The sequence below is a fragment of the Ursus americanus genome, chromosome 18 (genome assembly GCF_024610735.1).
Source record: "Ursus americanus isolate L20-20 chromosome 18, mUrsAme1.1.p, whole genome shotgun sequence".
In the NCBI taxonomy this organism is placed as follows: Eukaryota; Metazoa; Chordata; class Mammalia; order Carnivora; family Ursidae; genus Ursus; species Ursus americanus.
In genome coordinates this window covers 36,931,485-36,950,529 of record NC_142144.1, presented here as the reverse complement: position 1 = coordinate 36,950,529, position 19,045 = coordinate 36,931,485, and the positions used below count along the sequence as shown (strand labels likewise).

The 19,045-nt window shown below is 45.2% G+C and overlaps 1 protein-coding gene across 2 annotated transcripts in view; it reads right to left on the bottom strand.

Moving 5' to 3' along the window:
- Positions 1-19,045, bottom strand: part of B4GALT1 (beta-1,4-galactosyltransferase 1) — a 52,968-nt gene that overhangs the window by 20,975 nt on the left and 12,948 nt on the right. For both annotated transcript variants that reach the window (XM_087869598.1, XM_045780759.2), the window contains exon 2: positions 1,735-1,970. In XM_087869598.1, coding sequence (XP_087725724.1) covers positions 1,735-1,970 — 236 coding nt within the window. The remainder of the gene's footprint in view (positions 1-1,734; positions 1,971-19,045) is intronic.

Below are 19,045 nucleotides of genomic sequence, written 5' to 3'. Positions count from 1 at the left end.
CATGTGTTCATTGGCATCAGACAAATGTTCCTTGATGACAAGGGTTTTCTTAAACAAATACTTGTTGGATTGAAGTGGCTTGGATTTTATAGGGCATTTACCTATTCTCTCTTACATTCTCAAATATTCTTCTAAGATGACCCACAACTGTCTGGCTATCTTGCCTGCAGATTTTCTCAGGGCCTTGGTCTGTGCCTCATTTGGTCGGGGGACTCAAAAAGCCTTGAGGGGTTTGCCTGCCACCTACTCCCCCACCTTGAACGTCTGCTACCTTTTAACAGGGCTGTTCTGCCTGAATCTGACAGATTCAGCTCCTGCACCTGGCTGCTTTCCTACTCTTATGTCAACTCTATCTCCAGGAACATGCAAAGCTCCTTTCTGCATTGAAGTCCCTGTTCACGGGCTCCAGCTGAGATGCCCAGGTGTCCCTGCAGCCCTTATAATGTAGTTTATATCCTGGTTCTTCCAGGTCACTCACTGCCTTCTCCTTCCTCAGAGCTTCCAAAGCATTTGGCAGCCACCATCCAATCACATACTATTTGGGACTGTTCACAAATTATTCCCTGGAAGGGTCCCACTTGCCATTGTGGGGAAGGAAGCTTCCAGACAGATAGAACTGGGACCTTACTTCTTTAGAATCTCTCTGCAGCACTATGTCATGGTAGTGCCCAGAAATGGTCGATGGACACACTGTTATTTCCAGCTTCCCTCGGGTCCCAGGAAGGCATACAAAGTCCCTCTACTTTGACAGAAGTTGTCAACTACCAAGAATTTTACTGCCTCTAGCAGATCCAGAGTTTCTCTTGAAATGAAATGGACAGTGAGCCTTTTAGAACTGGGCATACTGTTCTCCTCAGATGAATTTCACCGAACTTTAGTATACTGACAGGGTAAATGTGTTATTCCACCTAGTAGGTTATAAAAATATGAATTTAGGTATTTATGATAACTTAAAACACCAAAGTTACACTCTTAGAAAAATAATCATGCTTCTCAAACTGGAAATCAGTAAAGTTATTTTTTAAAAACCGCATTCTAGATCAATCTGATTCTCCAGGTCAGGCTGATAAAGGCTGACGTGTCTTCCACATTAGTTTCCTAAGCATGGCTAAACTCAACACACACGAATCAGACATGCAGTGAGACACTCTCTCTTCTCAGATCCAGCCCAGTGCACATGATGCTCAGTGGCCTACGAATCGGACTTTCCCAGCCATTTTGCTAGGGGCTGGCATGATCTAAGGGTGCTATCTCCCATAGGCGTCCCAGAAGATACAGTTAGACCGGATACTTTTGAAGCTGCCTAAAACTCTGACATTTAAATGGTGTGTGTGTGTGTGTGTGTGTGTGTGTGTGTGTGTGTGTGTGTAATAAAGGAAAATACACAGCTACCCAAAGATAGGAAATAATCAGTGCTTTACTTTGGGAGAATTAGGATTGTCATTTTCCTCTCAATTTTGCGGGAAGGGCACCTGCTGCAAAAAGAAGACAAAATACCCCAGCAATTACCCTTGCTTAAAGAGCAGACAGCAACAAGCAAGCAAGTTGTATGGTATGTAGCTTATCTGCATTGCTTAAGAAGGGTGATGGCGGTGGGGTTATAAAATGCCACACGTCTAGTATCATGTTCTTTCTCTTACCCCTCATTACTCACATATTTGTGTGTGTGTATGTGCGCACATGTGCGCAAACACACACACACTCCCTCCCTCACTCCATCTTCCCAGACCTCACCTGGTTGACAACATAGATGCCGTAGTCTAACTGCTGACGCTGTAGGATTGGGTGCAAGTAATACAGCCAGTACTTGAGGTGTTCCTGCCGGTTACGGAATGGAATAATGATGGCCACCTTGTGGGGAGAGATGCAGTTCTTGGGGGTATAGCGGCCGCCCACCTTCACCTCTGGGTTCTGTTTCTCCACAAGCTTCAGGTCCACAGGCATGTTAAACTCGATCACCATGGGGCCGACTAGAGAGGTGGAAGGAAGGAGAAGTTAGCAGGCTACAGGGTTCCCCCAAACCACAACCTCAGGAGACACATCCTCCTGGGAGGCAGTGTGGCTATGAAAAAGGCACTTACGTCCAGCACTAGCACGACCAACCATCCCAGGAAACCCCTCACACCAGGCAAAGCCAGACAGGTGGTCACCCTATGAAGTGCTCATCTGCCCAGGACCCACGCCTCTGAGATTCTAGGTTTCTCAGCTCTAACTGGAAATGGAGTGATTGCTGCTCAGACTTCCTGAAAGGTTGTTGTAAGGATCAGAGAAAATGGATGAGAAAGTACTTTCTCAGAAATCATGAGGTTGAGACCTAACTTTGCCACCTCCCAGCTGTGTGGCCCTGCACAAATCAACTCTCTGAACCTAGCCTAGTTGGGAGAAGGGGTGAGTGTGTGTGTGTGTGTGTGTGTGTGTGTGTGTGTGTGCGCGCGTGCGTGCGCGTGTGTTGGGGAGGGTGGTGTTGTGGAAATCTGCCTCAAATCAGAAGGTAGCAAGGAGTGGTATGAGTAACCCATGTCTCAGGAAGGCACCTGATGCACAGATTTAAAAAAAACCTCCAGGGGTAGGGACTGGAGGAACTGAGACCCAGAGCAGACTACGGGGAAACAGAGAGGAGAGACAGCTGAAAAGAACATCGAAGAAGAATGTTTCGTAAACGTAGGTGATGGAGTAACAAAGGGGACAAAGAAGGCAGAAAAAGTCAGAGAGGACCCCCAAGTTTCTAGCCTGGAAGAATACAGCTCCAGATAAGAGAAATAACTTAGTAAGAGAGCTCTTGGCTTAGAAGTAAAATCGATGAGACGTGGATGGTGGATTCTGAGGTAGTGATAAGCTGAGTAGTGGGAGAGGCCAAGGTCAAGATCCAGATACAGACATGCAAGTGCTTGTTTCCTAAGGTGGAGCTAGGAGAGAACTGCACTCCTCAGCTGGGGACCGCCCCTCATGTGGCGTACAAGGTGAGGGCAGGGAAGACAGGCCCAGGAATACACAAGAAACTGGGGACAGAGTCAATACGCAAACCCAGGGCACCTGGGGGGCTCAGTCAGCGAGGCATCTGCCTTTGGCTCAGGTCATGATCCTGGGGTCCTGGGATCGAGTCCTGAGTTGGGCTCCCTGCTCAGTGGGGAGTCTGCTTCTTCTCCCTCTGCCCCTCCCCCCTTACTTGTGTTCTTTCTCTCTCTCTCTCTTGCTCTCGCTCTCTCTCAAATAAATAAATAAAATCTTAAAAACAAAACAAAACAAAACCTCAAACCCAGAGCCCCAGTATTCCCTGTAGGCCAGACTTTCTCAAAGTAGGTTCCAGAAAACAATAATTCCAGTAGGACACTCAATGGAAGAACATGTCCCCTGGTCAAATAAGCAACGAAATCTTGCCTCTGGAAAGGCACACCAAAGGCTCTGAGAAGTTGTGCAGTCAAGAAACCCCCTTCACTTTATATAACCCACCATTTCCCAAACTTACTTGGCCATAGAACCATTCGACTAGGGAACACATTTTGAGAACTGTTAATCTAGCATAACGAGCTTCACCTGTGAAGCCAACTAGCCACAAGAACAAAAGCAACTACGGAATAGAGGTGAGAATGCTGACCACAAACTGGGAGCAAGTTCACCTGAAACACCTTCCCTCCCTCCAATGCTGACTCAGTTCCATCATCATCGGACCTATTCCCATCCATTTATTTTCTTCTGAGACGCAGATCTGATCATATCACTTTCCTGCTTAAAAAAAACTTCTGATGGCTCACAGGCAGTGTAGTCTTTGACAAGTAAGGCCAAACCTCTTAGCTTGGCAACAAGGCCCCTCAGCCAGCTCTACCTCCCTCCCCATCCCCATAAACCATGCCTATGTCCACACTTTACTCTTTGCCAGAAATGCCCTTCCTTCTTTCCTCTAACAACAGACTTTTGCATTAAAAGACGGACCGAAATCTTAAAATTAATAAAGCCCCTATCTGGCTTTGTCCTTTTGCCCTCTTCGTTACCAGAGCTCAGACAGCAGATGCCCTGGCGCGGGGGTACCGAGGCCTCACAGATCAGTCCCTCACACAACTGACCCAGTTCCAACTTCTCAGGGTGCCCTCAGGTGAGTGGGTACTGTGCTCCAGGACTAAGTAAGGGGTCACCTGAACCCGTTTTTCTCAAACTCATCATCAAAATGTGAGGCAATTGGTGAAAAATATGGAATCTCAGGCCACCGCTCCCCTAGGGAATGACCTGGCCAATCTGGGGAAGGATGTAGGTAAATCACAAGGAGCCCGGGTGACTGGGCAATGGGGAGCTGGATCTCTCATCTTCACGAGCTTTGGGGCTTTCATGGAGGTAGCCCTTCCCCATAAGGTCCACGAGGCCTGGGCTGCTCGACCCCAGCAAAGCTTCTGGGAGGCCCTACAGCCCAGTGCACTTGTGAAAAACATGAAAAGAAGATCGTCACTGGGCTCTTCGCACCTCAGAGGGCCCCAGAACATCTGCGATACCCTCCACCTCCCTGGAGCCCCACCCCACCTCTGGTTCTGAAGATGCTGCTAAACATAACTCCATTTTCGGGAACCCAAGAGGGGTTGGACTGTCACCCTACCAGCTTGCTCATATCTTCTGAAACCAACCCAGAAGACAGGAATTCACACTTGCTCTGCCCCACCTCCCAAGAGCAGACACCTGCGGGCTGGAAAGCATCTTAGTTTTGCCTGTTTCGGGGGTCCAAAAAGGCGGTCCTAAGGTAGTTTCCTAGACAGGAGAAAGGCTGCCTGGGCCCTGGTTCAGCTCCACCAGTGACTTGCTGGATGATCTTTAGGCAAGTGCCACCCACTCTCAGGATACTGGTTTCCCCATCTGGATGCTGCAGGGACTGGAATCCAACTGGCACCAAATGAACTCTTATTCAACCACCCCCCACCCCCGCCATCATCACCTATGGCCAAACCTGCCTCTGCTCCACAGTTTCCTCGGCAACTGACACCACTGTCCACCCGATTCTGGGAGCCGATAACCTAGGTGGTCCATCTTCTATTCCCTCTCCCCTTCCCCAAACCCAGCACACTCGCTCAACACACAGGAGGCATCAAGAGCATGTGACAATCCATGGGAGCCTACTCAAGTGCCAAACCAGACTCTTCTCTGAAGAGTTTAACGCCAATTTTTCCTATGGTATGTGTCAAAGCCACTTCCAATTGGTTTTAATCAGTCCTTTCTGGCACCTACTATGTGCCAGATTGTGTGCGCTGTGGGGGAGGGGAGGCGACAGAATAGTCAAGACAGTTCGCGACTTCAAGGAGCTCCCGGTTGAGGGTGTGACAGAGCTTAAGGGAAACTACCCTGGTTTAAAGCCATCTAAGGGACTCACTCCTCCAACAGCTTCATGCAGGGCTTTATTACTGAACAGCCTCTTCTCACTCTCCTGCTCCTCTCTGGGCCCTTCTCACAACCCCCATCATGTCTGCGACACATCCAGAGCACCCAATCCTGCTATCCGTGGCAATTCTTTCCCCACCTGCTTTCTCTGAAGCCTCCACAGCTCTGAGAGCCCTGTGGCTCACGCCTGAGATTGGTCAGCCCTCAGCAGTCAGCGGCGGCTGCAGACCTGGAGCCAAATGCCTCCTGGGTCCCGTGCCAGTCAGGAGGCCTCCCTGAGCGCCCTGCACACCCCCTGCCATGCTGCAGGGGCCGTCCTCTACGGCGTGCCTGGCTCTGTCCCAATGAGAAAATCCAGAGAGCTCAGACTCCAGGAGGGCAGTGACCAGCTCTGCCCAGAATCACAACGAACTGCTATCAGATCTCAGAGCCACTGCCAGGGGCCTCGGAGAGGGGCGAGGGGAGGAAGCAGAGGGCTGAGGGCTTCATGACAGTCCTCGCGCGGAGCCAAGGCTCCCTTGCTGTGTGGCGCATGGCGTCTGCTACCACAGGCCCTGGGCCCCGCTGGGCTGGCTTGTGTGTTTTCTTGGCTCTGGGAGCTGGAAGCAGGGTTACGTAAGCAGCTGAGCAGATGTGAGCCTGTCCTCGGCTCCCCCGGCTAAAGCCCCGCCACGTGGGCCTCTCGGCTGGGAGTCCAGGTCACGGCCTTGCGTGTAAGGCGCTCAATAACTTCAATGTGTGAGCTCAACTCAGACAAATTCCACTGCTCCCTTGCCCGGCACGGCAAACCCAAACACACACATGCCCCTCCATCAAAGCCCGGCTAATCTAGAGCCAACCCAGCACAGACTCCCTGCCTCACTTTCATGCTGGCTGAGCCACTAGTTCATTCCTCTATCCTCAGCAAAACAGGCTGGAACATCGAGTCACCACTTCCCAGCTGACTGGCCAGTGGTTCAAGATACAATCTCTGACTTCATGCTGGGTCGTGACAATGTTTCACCAGGCGGCCACAAGATGGTAAAAGTAAAGACAATGTACATTGTTCTTCATTAAGCTAAGTGTAATCAATGTATTGGAATGCCTTTTCTTCCAAAGGCAAGGGCTTCTTACTCTAAGAGTTAAAATGTCCTTATATGAAATGAGCGTGGTGGATTTTGAGACTGAATTGATTTATTTTAAATTTAATTTGTAAAAAATCCATACTCGACAGCCAAGGATCCGGCCCCTAAGTTTCTTTTGAAACTTTCCTGGGTAATGAAACTCAAACACATGGGAACTGTGAGACTAGGCAGTGCCCATAGCTCTGTGGTTCTCAAGTTGGGATGCGGGCATGTCTTCCTTGGCCAGGCCTCAGCCCCGATGGTGTGACATAGCACCTCTTCAAACTATCTGCCCCTCAACCACAGTGCTCATTTCGGTAGGCCATTTGTCTCTGTACCATTCTCCTGCAGGCCAGGTATGCACTGGAAGCCAGTCCTACCTAACCCACAGGCTTGAGGTGACAGCTGTCTGCAGTGGTCCCATGAACTCACGGTGCTCCTTGTGGCCCCTCAGACTAGAAATGAGAAGCACATCTACTGCACCGGGCCAGGCTGCTTCGTGCCAGGCAGGCAGCAGCAGGGCTGGGTTAAGAAGAATTCTTTGCTCTTGGAGGGGAGGGAGACCAGCAAACAAGGGTGAGGATGGCAGTGGTGAGAACAGCTGAAATGGCACAAAGGAAGGGGTGTCAACTCTGGTGCCAGAGAAGAGAGTCAAGGAAAGCTTTGCACAGAAGCAGCTCCTCTCAGAGAGGACTCATCATGCAAGAGGCGTGCCCATTTGGCTGCCGTGGACACAGAGTACACCAACAACTCTTACCTGAGTGGACAGCACACAGCTCTTCTCCCTGCTTACCTGCTACTGATACAAGCAACCAAGAGGCTTTCGATACACTTCAAGGAAACCTGACGTAAGAGCAGGGGACAGAGAGCCACCAGAAGGGACTTCTCAAGTCTCATGTTAACCATTACTCATTAAATTTTAAAATCTAGCTCACAAAGTCTTCAAAAGTATTAGCAATAATTTATTTCTTAAACCAGATGTTCATGGTATTTTTCTTTATATCTTTGGGTCTATCTCTAAAATTAAACAATAACTATTTTAAAATATAACCCAAGGACGGGAAGTGTGACCCCCTCTTTCGTCCCCTGCCCAATAAGCAAGTGCCTTCCAAAATAAAGATTTTCAAAACATACAATTCAGTGACCAGAAAAGAGGAATAATCTAGTGCTAATGCTGACTTGATATGTCTTAAGCAAACCATACACTCAACACAATTTCGACACCCACTGTTCTTTCTGCCAGCTCACCATCCAAGCCACTATTAGACCCCAGGGACGGAAATGCTTTTTCAACAGGAAGCAGAACACATTTGTGGTCTCAGAACCCTGCATTTGGGGGCACAGAAAAAAACAAAGTATTTGCTCAAAAAATAAAAAAGCCTGGCAGAGGAGGTCTGCAGAGCAGAGCCCAGGTGGCCAACAGGAAGCCAGACTAATCGAGAACAGTGGCATCCGTTACTCCTCTATCTGTGCTTAGAAGTGGCCCTGCCATGTACCTGAACTGCCACACTTTGTAGGTCTTCCAAAATATCACCTGAAAGTGACCTGGCCACCAAGGAACCATCCATGTCAGTGAAACCCCTTTCTTGCACTCTGCTCTCTCCCCCATTAAATTCCTACCCAATCTTCAAAGGCCAACCACTCATTTTTTTTTAAGTTTATTTTTAAAGTTTTTTTTTTTTTTAGTAATCTCTACACCCAGCGTGGGGCTCACGACCCTGAGATCAAGAGTCACATGCTCTTCCAACTGAGCCAGCCAGGCACCCCAAGGCCAAGTACTCTTATTTGCTACGCGCTGGCTTTCAAAATGCTGGTGAGGTGTCCTTCTATTGCAGAGGCTCAAACTGTGGAGTGCAACAGCAATCATTTGGGAAAGCACATAAAACTGCAGATTCCTGGCTCCTACTCCCCAGAGCTCTCCATTTGGTAGGTTTGGGAATGAGGTCCAGGGTTCTGCATTTTAACAAGCACTTTAGATAACTTTAATGTGGGTCCCCGGACTTTGAGAAATGGTGGTTTATAGGTTCATTCATTAACCACCACCTCCCTCCCACCCCCAAGAAGCTCTTTAAGAGTGGGTACCAAGAGGGGTGCCCGGGTGGTTCAGTCGGTTGGGTGTCTGACTCCTGATTTCAGCTCAGGTCATGATCTCATGGTTGTGAGATCACCGCACATTGGGCTCTGCCTTCAGCGTGGAGTCTGCTTGAGGATTCTTTCTCTCCCCTTCTCCCTCTCCCCCTCCCCCCGCTCCCACTTGCGTGTGTGTGTGTGTGTGTGCGCACGCGCGCACGCACACAAGCATGCTTTCTCTCACTCCATCACTCTCTAAAATTTTTTTTTAAATAAAATAAATAAAAGTTAAAAAAAGAGTGGGTACCAAGAAAAACAATCTACACTCAGGAGCTACTGGACACTTCTGCTCTCTGACAATACTCAGAATATGGAATATGTTTCACTTTTGGCTTTTGCAAAGGAACAGATGCAGCAAGTATGTTGGGCCATAAGGTATGAATATCAACATTTTAACTCTTCCCCAGTCTTTGACTTTCTAAGTCACATTTTCTCTTTTTCTGATTTTATTTATATCTGTTCTCTTTACAGCATGTATCCTTATAAGCTACATCGAAAACCTTTGTGAAAAAGGTAAGGTAACAATCCTTCAAAGTTCAAACCAAATGTCGTCCCCTCTTCAAACCTTTCCCTGCGCCCCTGGGACGAATCAGTCCCCACTCTGCATGCCGGAAGAAACTCCACGAAAAGTTTACAAACCAACATTACAAACTTTGCAAGCCTACATTAGAGCCCTTCAGGGTGAGGGCGCCAGTCCATCTACCTGCTCCCTCCATCAAACCCTCCACTCCTTGAGGAGCAAGGGTTGTATCCTATTCCTTTCTGTCCTTGGGGCAGTTTCTGGTGGAGTAGAATCCACAAACGTATGTTGACACACAGCACTTGTTCAACTATGGGTTAAGAAGCAGAACTTAACAGGGCAGGGAATCGCCTGGCATTTGATGTTTGAGAATCTAGATTGTTGTCCTAATTACACATCTATGACCAAGGTAACCAAGCCCCAAAACACTCTCCTTCCTAGGCCCTAAATATGCCTTTTTTTTTTTTTTAAGATTTCATTTATTTATTAGAGAGAAAGAGAGAGAACCCAAGCAGGAGGAGCGGCAGGGAGAGGGAGAAGCAGGCTCTCCCACTGAGCAAGGAGCCCGATGCAGGACTCAATCCCAGGACCCTGGGATTACAACCTGAGCCGAAGGCAGATGCTTAACTCACTGAGCCACCCAGGTGTCCCTAAATACGCCTTTTCGTATCCAGGTACAGCAAATGATTTGGGATCTAGAGGCACAGCCCCGATCCTCAATTTTAAAATGAGTTTCCTCCAGGTTCTAGGCCTATAATTTGAGTCTTTGTGGCAGTGGACAGCCTAACCTAATGAAAACACTGCATTTCCTCATCTAAACGTCACACAGCCACATGAAACAGGCTCTTCACCAAATACCATTTGTTCCTTGAGAGAATAACCCCAAAACTTAGTCTGACATGGGTCATGAGATCACCAGAAAAGCCTTGAGTGGTCACTCAGTCTAGGATTCTGTCAACAAGAGTACCAGGCCTAAACCCAAGGGAACAAAGCCAAAGTCAGATTCCACCACCTTGAGGGGTCCAGATCTACCTCAAACCAGAACCCCGAAGAGTCCTGGCCGATCAGGGCTGGAGGGACCTTAAGAATTATGTTTCAGGGGTACCGGGCTGGCTGAGATGGTATAGCATGCAACTGTTGATTTCAGAGTTTTGAGTTCAAGCCCCACATAGAGTCTAAAAAAGTAAAATAAAATAGGGCACCTAGGTGGCTCAGTCAGTTAAGTGTCTGCTTTAGGCTCAGGTCATGATCCCTCAGCTCAGGTCAGGATCCCAGGGTCCTGGGATAGAGCCCTGCATTGGGCACTCTGCTCAGAGGGAAGCCTGCTTCTCCCTCTCCCACGGCCCCTCCCCCTGCTTGTGCTCTCTCTCTCTCTCTGTCAAATAAATAAATAAAACCTTTTAAAAAAATAAAATAAGGGGCGCCTGGGTGGCACAGCGGTTAAGCGTCTGCCTTCGGCTCAGGGCGTGATCCCGGCGTCATGGGATCGAGCCCCACATCAGGCTCCTCCACTATGAGCCTGCTTCTTCCTCTCCCACTCCCCCTGCTTGTGTTCCCTCTCTCGCTGGCTGTCTCTATCTCTGTCGAATAAATAAATAAAATCTTTAAAAAAAATAAAAATAAAAAAAAATAAAATAAAATAAGAGAGGAAAAAACAAACAAAAAGATAGAAAAAACATTTTTTTAAAGGATTATGTTTCAGCCCCAGGGCTGCACATGAGGGAAAATGAAGAACAGAGGGACTGACACTTTCTTAAGGATACTCCTGGATTGGCAAAAAAGGCCATCCTTAAGAGAACGTCAAAAATTCCAGGTAAAGGCCCTAGTTAAAAAGGTAAATGTCCATAAAAGGCTAATATATAGAGACAAAACTGGTTGCCTGGAGCCAGGGTTTAGAAAGGAGATTAAGGGCGTCTGGGTGGTACAGTCAGTTAAGTGTGGATCAGGTCATGATCTCAGGGTCCTGGGATGGAGCCCCACATCTGGCTCCGGTCTCAACAGGAGCCTGCTTCTCCCTCTCCCTCTGCCTGCTGCTCCCCCTGCTTATGCTCTCTCTGTCAAATCAGTTAATTAATTTGAAAAAGGGGCAGTGCCTGGGTGGCTCAGTTGGTTAAATGTCTGCATTTGGCTCGGGTCACAGTCTCAGGGTCCTAGGAATCGAGCCCCATGTTGGGCTCCCTGCTCAGTAGAGAGTCTGCTTCTCCCTCGCCCTCTGCTCCTCCCTCTTTTTCATTTCTCTCAAATAAATAAAAAGTCTTTTAAAAAAAACATAGAAAGGAGATAAAGTATAAATGGGTTCAAGGGGTCTTACTGGGTGATGGAAATATCTCAAACTAGATTGTGGTGATGGATTCATAGCTCTGTCAAGTTACTGAAAATAACTGAATGACACACTGAAAGTAGGTGTTTTTTATGTATGATATGCAAATGGTACCTCAATAAAGTTGTTGTTTAAAAAAAAGTCACCATCACTTACGGTATCTATAAAACTTTACAACTACCTGAGAGTGACCAGAAAAGTCAGGGGTCCATCCAGGATTTTACCTTGCATCAAGGGAAGGCTTGTCTTTACCAAGCAATAATAAAAGTGCTTTTTATCATTAAAAAAAGAAAGTCATCCTTATCTTCCCCTCATTAATCCTTTAGGGTTCTGATGTTCCTGGATGCAGCTACACAGTGGACAGCATATCGCAGCACACATGTCCCTCTACCATCTCTCTGCTGTGCCCACCGAGACAGTCTCAGAATCCTTCTTAATCTAGGATCCCAGGGAGCCACCAACGGATCCAAAGTGGTGTAAGAGTGAATCTACTTGATTCGATTGATCAAAACCCTTCTCAAGCACATTTCTATACCAGACATGGCCATGGCTCTGGAATTTAGTGGGGTAGGAGAAGCAAGGAAAGAGCACTGGGAAACCTCAGGGAGGCCCCGGAACTGGAGGTGTGACGGTACACTTCTGTCCTGGAGTGACCCGAGGAGAAAGTTTCTACCCATAGTGAAACCACAGAGATTCAAGGCCCTGAGGTCGAGAAACTGTGCTGGCTTTTAAAGCCCAGTAAACAGGTTTCCCAGTGTTGTCCTCCAGGGAAAATCCGTGCCAGGAGGAATTTCTGTTTTGTTTGGTCCTGGTCCAAAGGCAGATTTCCTCCTCACTCAGCTCTTCTGCCTTTGGCTTCCCTCCCTCCCTGCCTCCCTCCCTCCGCTGGAATTTGTGGAAATTCTGGAAAGTGTTCCTGCCCACAGTTACCACTACCAGGAAAGGCTTGGGAAGCCAACTTGCCTGGAAATTCTGTTAGCTCCAGGAAGATCTTGGGACAGCTCTCTCATCTTAGAAATAGAACACTTCTGCAAGAGAAGAGATGAGCTTCTCAGAAAGGTTTAGAATGATTTAGGCCTGGTGTTTTATTTTACAGCCTGCCCCTCCAGACTGAGGTCATCCTCCTGCCTCCTTTGGGACCTCTGCTGTTAGCCCGGAGCCAGTCACCAGTCCCCAGCAGGTAGCACAGAGCCAGCCACTTGAGGACTCCGGGCCTACAATGGCAGAAGCCACATCTGCCATCATTCCTCTCCTGATTACTTTCCCCTCCTCCGGATGCTGGGGGAGAACACTTTGCTCTGCACCTTCCTAGGCCATTTGTTAAATAAGATACAAAAATCTGACACACAGGTGTACAGGAACCAAATTCAGTTTCTGAGGGAAGCCATATGGTAGGAAGAGGCTCAAATCCCTGCTCTACCTCTGAAAAGCCACAGGCAGGTTTCATAACCTCTGAACTTTTTCAGTGATAGCATAGTGCCTAACACAGAGGAGGCCCACAGCATATATCTGTTGATATACGACTCAGCCCTGGAATCAGCAACTTCTCCAACAAGCTCTAGTTCTTTTTAGTAGATAATGGTATTTAGAAACCAAGAACTGGGTCCCAGGCATTTGCCGTTGTGTTTGTTTTTGTTTTTGTTTTGTTTTGTATATATGACTAATACTTCCACGCAGGCCTCACACTCTACGAGGTAAAGTCATTCTTAATACAACTCAGTAAAAGGCTAAGTCATCGTAAAGATAGACCATTTGTTGAAGAGAATCAGCTGAGTTCAGCTATATACCACAACCAAAATGTGGAGGAACAAAGGGTATTAACATGGTTATAGAAAAAAAAGTGCTGGTGAGAGACTGCACAAAAAGGAAACAAAGGGTCTATATTCAAAAAAAAATAAAAGGTAGCACAGGCAAATGAAGAGATAGATGACAGATTCATATCCAGAATCTGCAATTTTTGGGACCAGCAAGGGATCAATATCTAGGATATATAAGGAACTCCTGCATATCATCAAGAAAAATGTAAGGACCCCACTGAAAAAAACAGGCAAATGATTATCATGAGTAAGCAATTTACCAAAGAAGAAACCCAAAAGCCATTGAGCATATGAGCATTTGTCATCAGAGAAAGGCAAGTTAAAACAAGACCTAACCCAGCATATAGATTCACTTGGCCAAAAATTAGGAAGCTGGTTAATGCCAAGTATTTGTTGGAAGTACAGAGACCCCCATGCTCTACCAGTGGAAATGTAAATGATGGGTGGTCATTCTGGAGGGGTTATCTGGCACTCCCACATCAATACAAATATACAGCCACAGGTCCATCAAGGACATGTAGAAGGCTGTTCCTTACAGAAGTATTTGTGAAGAGAGTGTTGGGAGGTAGTGTGGGAATCTATCTTTATGGGGGAAAGAAAAATTGGGAGGATCACCATGGACACTAGGTGTACACATAGCAACATGGACGGACCTTAAAAACAAGGGTGAGGGGCACCTGGGTGGCTCAGTTGGTTAAGCATCCGACTCTTGGTTTTGGCTCAGGTCATGATCTAGGCGTCCTGGGACAGACTCCGCATGGGACTCCCCGCTTAGTGGGGAGTCTGCTTGGGATTCTCTCCTCTCCCTCTGCCCCTCCACCCACTCTTGTGGGGACATGCCCGTGCATTCTCTCTCACACAGAAATGAATAAATAAATAAATCTTAACAAAACAAAACAAAAACAAAAACAAGAGCAAATGCCTGGGACCTAGTTCTTGGTTTCTAAATACCATTCCCTACTAAAAAGAACTAGAGCTTGTTGGAGAGGTTGCTGATTCCAGGGCTGAGTCAGGGAATGAACAAGAGGAGCCTAGATCATCTTGCTGTGCCTAAAAGAAAGTGCTCAAAGAATGACAGGATATGTCAAAAAGACACAGGAGCCAGTCTGAAGGGGATCTCACTGACCACATCTGCGACAATCTGACCAACAAAATAATGATAGTAAAGGATTATGAGCTATTGAATAAAGTAAGAATCCATAAGTCTATACTGATATATGAATTAAAAGGAGAGAAGGGAAAGCCCTTCCTTACAGGAAAATACCAACTAATAAACACATAAGGAATGATAGAATGGGATCACCAACCACCATATTAGGAACTGATTCAGGAAAGAATCATCAATAGATGTTAAGAAAAAGTGGATGTTAGAGGAATAACCAGATATTTACATAATCTCAAGCAAATTCCTATAACATATTTCTTAATTAAAGGGGGTAAAATAGTAAACTTCATAACAGAGAAATAGCAAACACCACCATAATGAAATATCAAAGTTCACATTGCTGGTAAGAAAGGAATTGATAGCAGGTGCCTCCAGACAAGATGCACTAAAAAGAACTCAGAATCACTTGAATGGTATTCTTGTCGGAAATGTATAACCTGAACCTCAGCACAAGGAAACATCAGACAGACCCAAATTGAGGGTCCTTCTACAAAATAACTGGCCTATACTCTTCAACAATGTCAGTATCATGTAAAAGAAAGACTCAGCCATTGTTCCAGATTAAGTGACTAAAGAGACATGACCACTGAATACAATGCATGGTCTTCAATAAGGACATTCTTGGGGGACAACTGACAAAAATCTTCATAAGGTCTGCAATGAGATAACAGGAATTTGTTTTTGTTGATTTCCTGATTTTGGTCATTATACTATGGTTATACAAAAATTATTGTTTTTAGGAAATACATGTTGAATATTTAGTGGTAAAAGGGCATAGTTCATAATCTATCACACACATATATACATGAATAGAGAGAAAGAAGAGAAAAAAAGGCAACTATAGTAAAAGGTTAACATTTGGGGAATTTAAGGGAATGCAGAGGATATCCAGAAATTCTCTGTATAATTTAGGGGAGCTTAGGGGAACCCAGAGGATATCCAGAAATTTTCTGTATAATTCTAGCAACTTTTCTATAAGTCTGAAGTTAGGCCAAGCTTTTAAAAAATTAAAACAAAAACAGAACTGGGTAAAAAAAAAATTAGAATCAGAATAAACTATAAAATAATACCACTGACATAAGTTAAAAATACAGGTACAGCCAACAGGCACATAAAAAGATGCTAAATATCATTCATCATTGGGGAAATACAAATCAAAATGACAATGAGATATCACTTCACATCTGTCAGAATGGCTAAAATCAACAACACACCAAAAAAGGGTGTTGGCAAGGATATGGAGAAAGGGAAACCCTCTTGCCCTGTTTGTGGGAATTCAAACTGGTGCAGCCACTCTGGAAAACAGTATGGAGGTTCCTCAAAAAGTTAAAAATAGACTACCCTCCAATCCAGCAATTGCACTGCTGGTTATTTACCCAAATAATACAAAAATACTAATTCAAAGGGATACATGCAACCGATATTTATAGCTGCATAATCTACAATAGCTAAATTATGGAAACAGCCAAAGTGTCCATCGATTGATAAATGAATAAATTAGATGTGATATATATACATAATAGAATATTACTCAGCCATCAAAAAGAATGAAATCTTGCCATTTCCAAGGACATGGATAGAGCTAGGGAGTATTATGCTAAGTGAAATAAGTCAGTCAGAGAAAGACAAATACCATATGATTTCACTCATACATGGAATTTAAGAAACAAAACAAATGAGCAAAGGGAGAAAAAAGAGAGGCAAACCAAGAAACAGACTCTCAACTATAGAGAACAAACTGATGGTTACCAGAGGGAAGGTGAGTGGGGGATGGGTTAAATAGGGGATGGGGATTAAGGACTAAACTTGTCATGATGAGCGCAGGGTGATGTATGGCAGTGTTTAATCACTATATTGTACACCTGAAACTAATATAATACTGTATGTTAACTAACTGGAATTCAAATAAACTAAAAAAAAAAATACAGGTACATATACTATATGATACATATTTAAAACATTCTCAAAGAGATACAACACTGGTAATAGAGAACAGATCAGTGGTTGCCAGGGGTTAAGGGCGGGAGGAGAATGTGATTTCAAGGGGGATTTTTTGGATTGATAGAATGAAACTATTCTGAATCCTTATTGTGGTGATGGTTATACAAATATACACTGTGTTACAATTAGTAGAACTATATACCAAAAAAGGCCAGTTTTACTGTACGCTAATATAAAAAAAATCATTTTTATAGATTTTATTTATATATTTGACAGAGAGAGAGAGACAGAGAGCGACGGCAAGTAGGCAGAGCACAGACAGAAGGAGAAAAAGAGGCAGACTCCCCACGCAGCAGACAGCCTGATGTGGGGCTCGATCCCAGGACCCTGGGATCATGACCAGAGCCAAAGGCAGATGCTTAACTGACTGAGCCACCCAGGCACCCCTAAAAAAATTAATTTTTAATTAAAAATAGATATATAGATATAAAGCAGCAGCTCCAATTTGGCAAGAGAAAAACGGATACACAGTAAACACATTTGAATGGCTGCTCATGGTGGTGCTGGGAAATGGAAGTGGGAATAAGAATAAAAAAGAACAAAGAAAATAAGGCAGAAGAGTCCATGATGATAATGGCCATGAAATAAAGTCTGATGGCTGGATGGAAAGAAAAGAGAGAAGGAAGAAAGTACAGAAGGAAACAAATAAGGGAGTGATGGAGATGGAGATGGACGTGTCCTTCCAGAGCTGTACAAGGGAGAAAAAGCCCTGACGACTAGACCAAACCCTGGTCCCTGAAAAAGGTCTGCAGTGCTGTGGAGATGGGTTCATGAGCCACAACAGCCAGACACCATCCAACGTTACAGTACAACTCCCTTCCCTGCTCTGACTTCTGCCTTACCAGCTGCCTGATCTGATTATACTATGGCTTCTCTTGCAGTACTGCCAACAGCCAGAGAACTCTAAGCCACCTGACAACAGTTCTAATCTTCCCAGCAAAGCAGCAATTTAGCATCCCAGCATGTAAATAAGTTTCGTGGGAATTTTATTAGCAAGTCAGCTGCCCCTCTGATCAGTTCTGGAGCCCTAACTCAATTTCTGGAACTTCAATGCTATTTACAAAGACATTCGCTCTCTGTCTAAAACCAGACCTTGGGGACGCCTGGGTGGCTCAGGCGGTTAAGCGTCTGCCTTCAGGTTGGGCCATGATCCCAGGGTCCTGAGATCGAGTCCCACATCAGCTCCTAGCTCAGCAGGAAGCCTACTTACTTCTCTCTCTGCCTCTGCTGCCCCCCCCTGCTTGTGCTCTCACTCGCTCGCTCGCTCTCTGACAAATAAATAACATCTTAAAAAATAAAATAAATTAAAATAAAATAAAATAAAATAAAATAAAACCAGACCTTGAACTATGGAGAGCCTGCTGCCCTATGGGCCATGTGGGCAGTCAGCCAGTCACACGTTCCTGACAATACCTTTCTGGTATCAGGATCACTTTAAATGCAGTCAGTTCCAATTTCCTCCTCTAAGGAGTGGGGATAATAATGTGTTCTTTTTAGGCAGTAAACGAGGTAACGCATATAAAGTTGATCCTTGAACACAGGTTTGAACTGCATGGGTCCACTTATACAGGGGTTTTTTACAGTATCGTACTGTGAATGTATTTTCCTTGTGATTTTCTTCACAAACAATCTTCTTTTCTAGCTTACTTTATGGTAAGAATACAGTATATAATACAAAGAACATACAAAATACATGTAGATCAACTGTTTATGTTATCGGTAGGGCTTCTGGTCAACAGCAGGCTATTAGGAGTTTTGGTGAGTCAGAAGTTATTCGTGGATTTTAACAGCACAGGGGGTGGGGGGTCAGTGCCCTTAACCTCCATGTTGTTTAAGGGTCACCTGTATGTACTATCACAATGCTCACCACTAACAGATACTCAATAAATATTCTTTGCCTTTTCCCCTGAATCTCTACCCCTTCAAAGCCTCCAGACTATTACAGCTCTATAATCACAAGTGGCTAAAATTTCACATTTCTGTTCTGATCTACCAGCATCAGTGATAGATTTGGAAGAGGCTGAGACCTCAAAGGGCCTTTTGGGTATGATAATGGTTTCTTGCAACACATGAGGGTTGAACAGCGATTCTGTTCATTTTTTGCTGTCAGAACTAAAATGTTAAAGAACTAGCTTAGAAGAGAATACAAAAGAAAAAATTTATAATCTTGGGATGAAGACCTTCCTGAGTGCAAAAACAACTTGAAGCCATAATGGAAAAGACACATTTCAATACATAAAAATTTGAAATTTCTGTATGGTCAAAGATACCAGAGATAAAGTTAAAAGATAGGTGACAGACCATATCTATAAACAATATATAATAAAAGAGTAATATCCATAATGTTAAAAGCTGCTCCAAACCTATTTTTAAAACTAATAGAAAAATGGATGGCTCAGGAGGTTAAATGTCCAACTCTTGACTTCAGCTCAGGTCATGATCTCAGGGTCGTGAGATCAAGCCCTGTGCCGGACCCTGCTCTCAGCATGGAGACTACTGGAGATTCTCTCTTTCCCTCTCCCTCTGCCCCTTGCCCTGCTCACACACGTGCATGAACTCTCTCTCTCTCTCTCTCTCAAATAAATAAATAAATCTTTAAAAAAAAAAGAAAAATGGGTAAAAATATTAACAAGT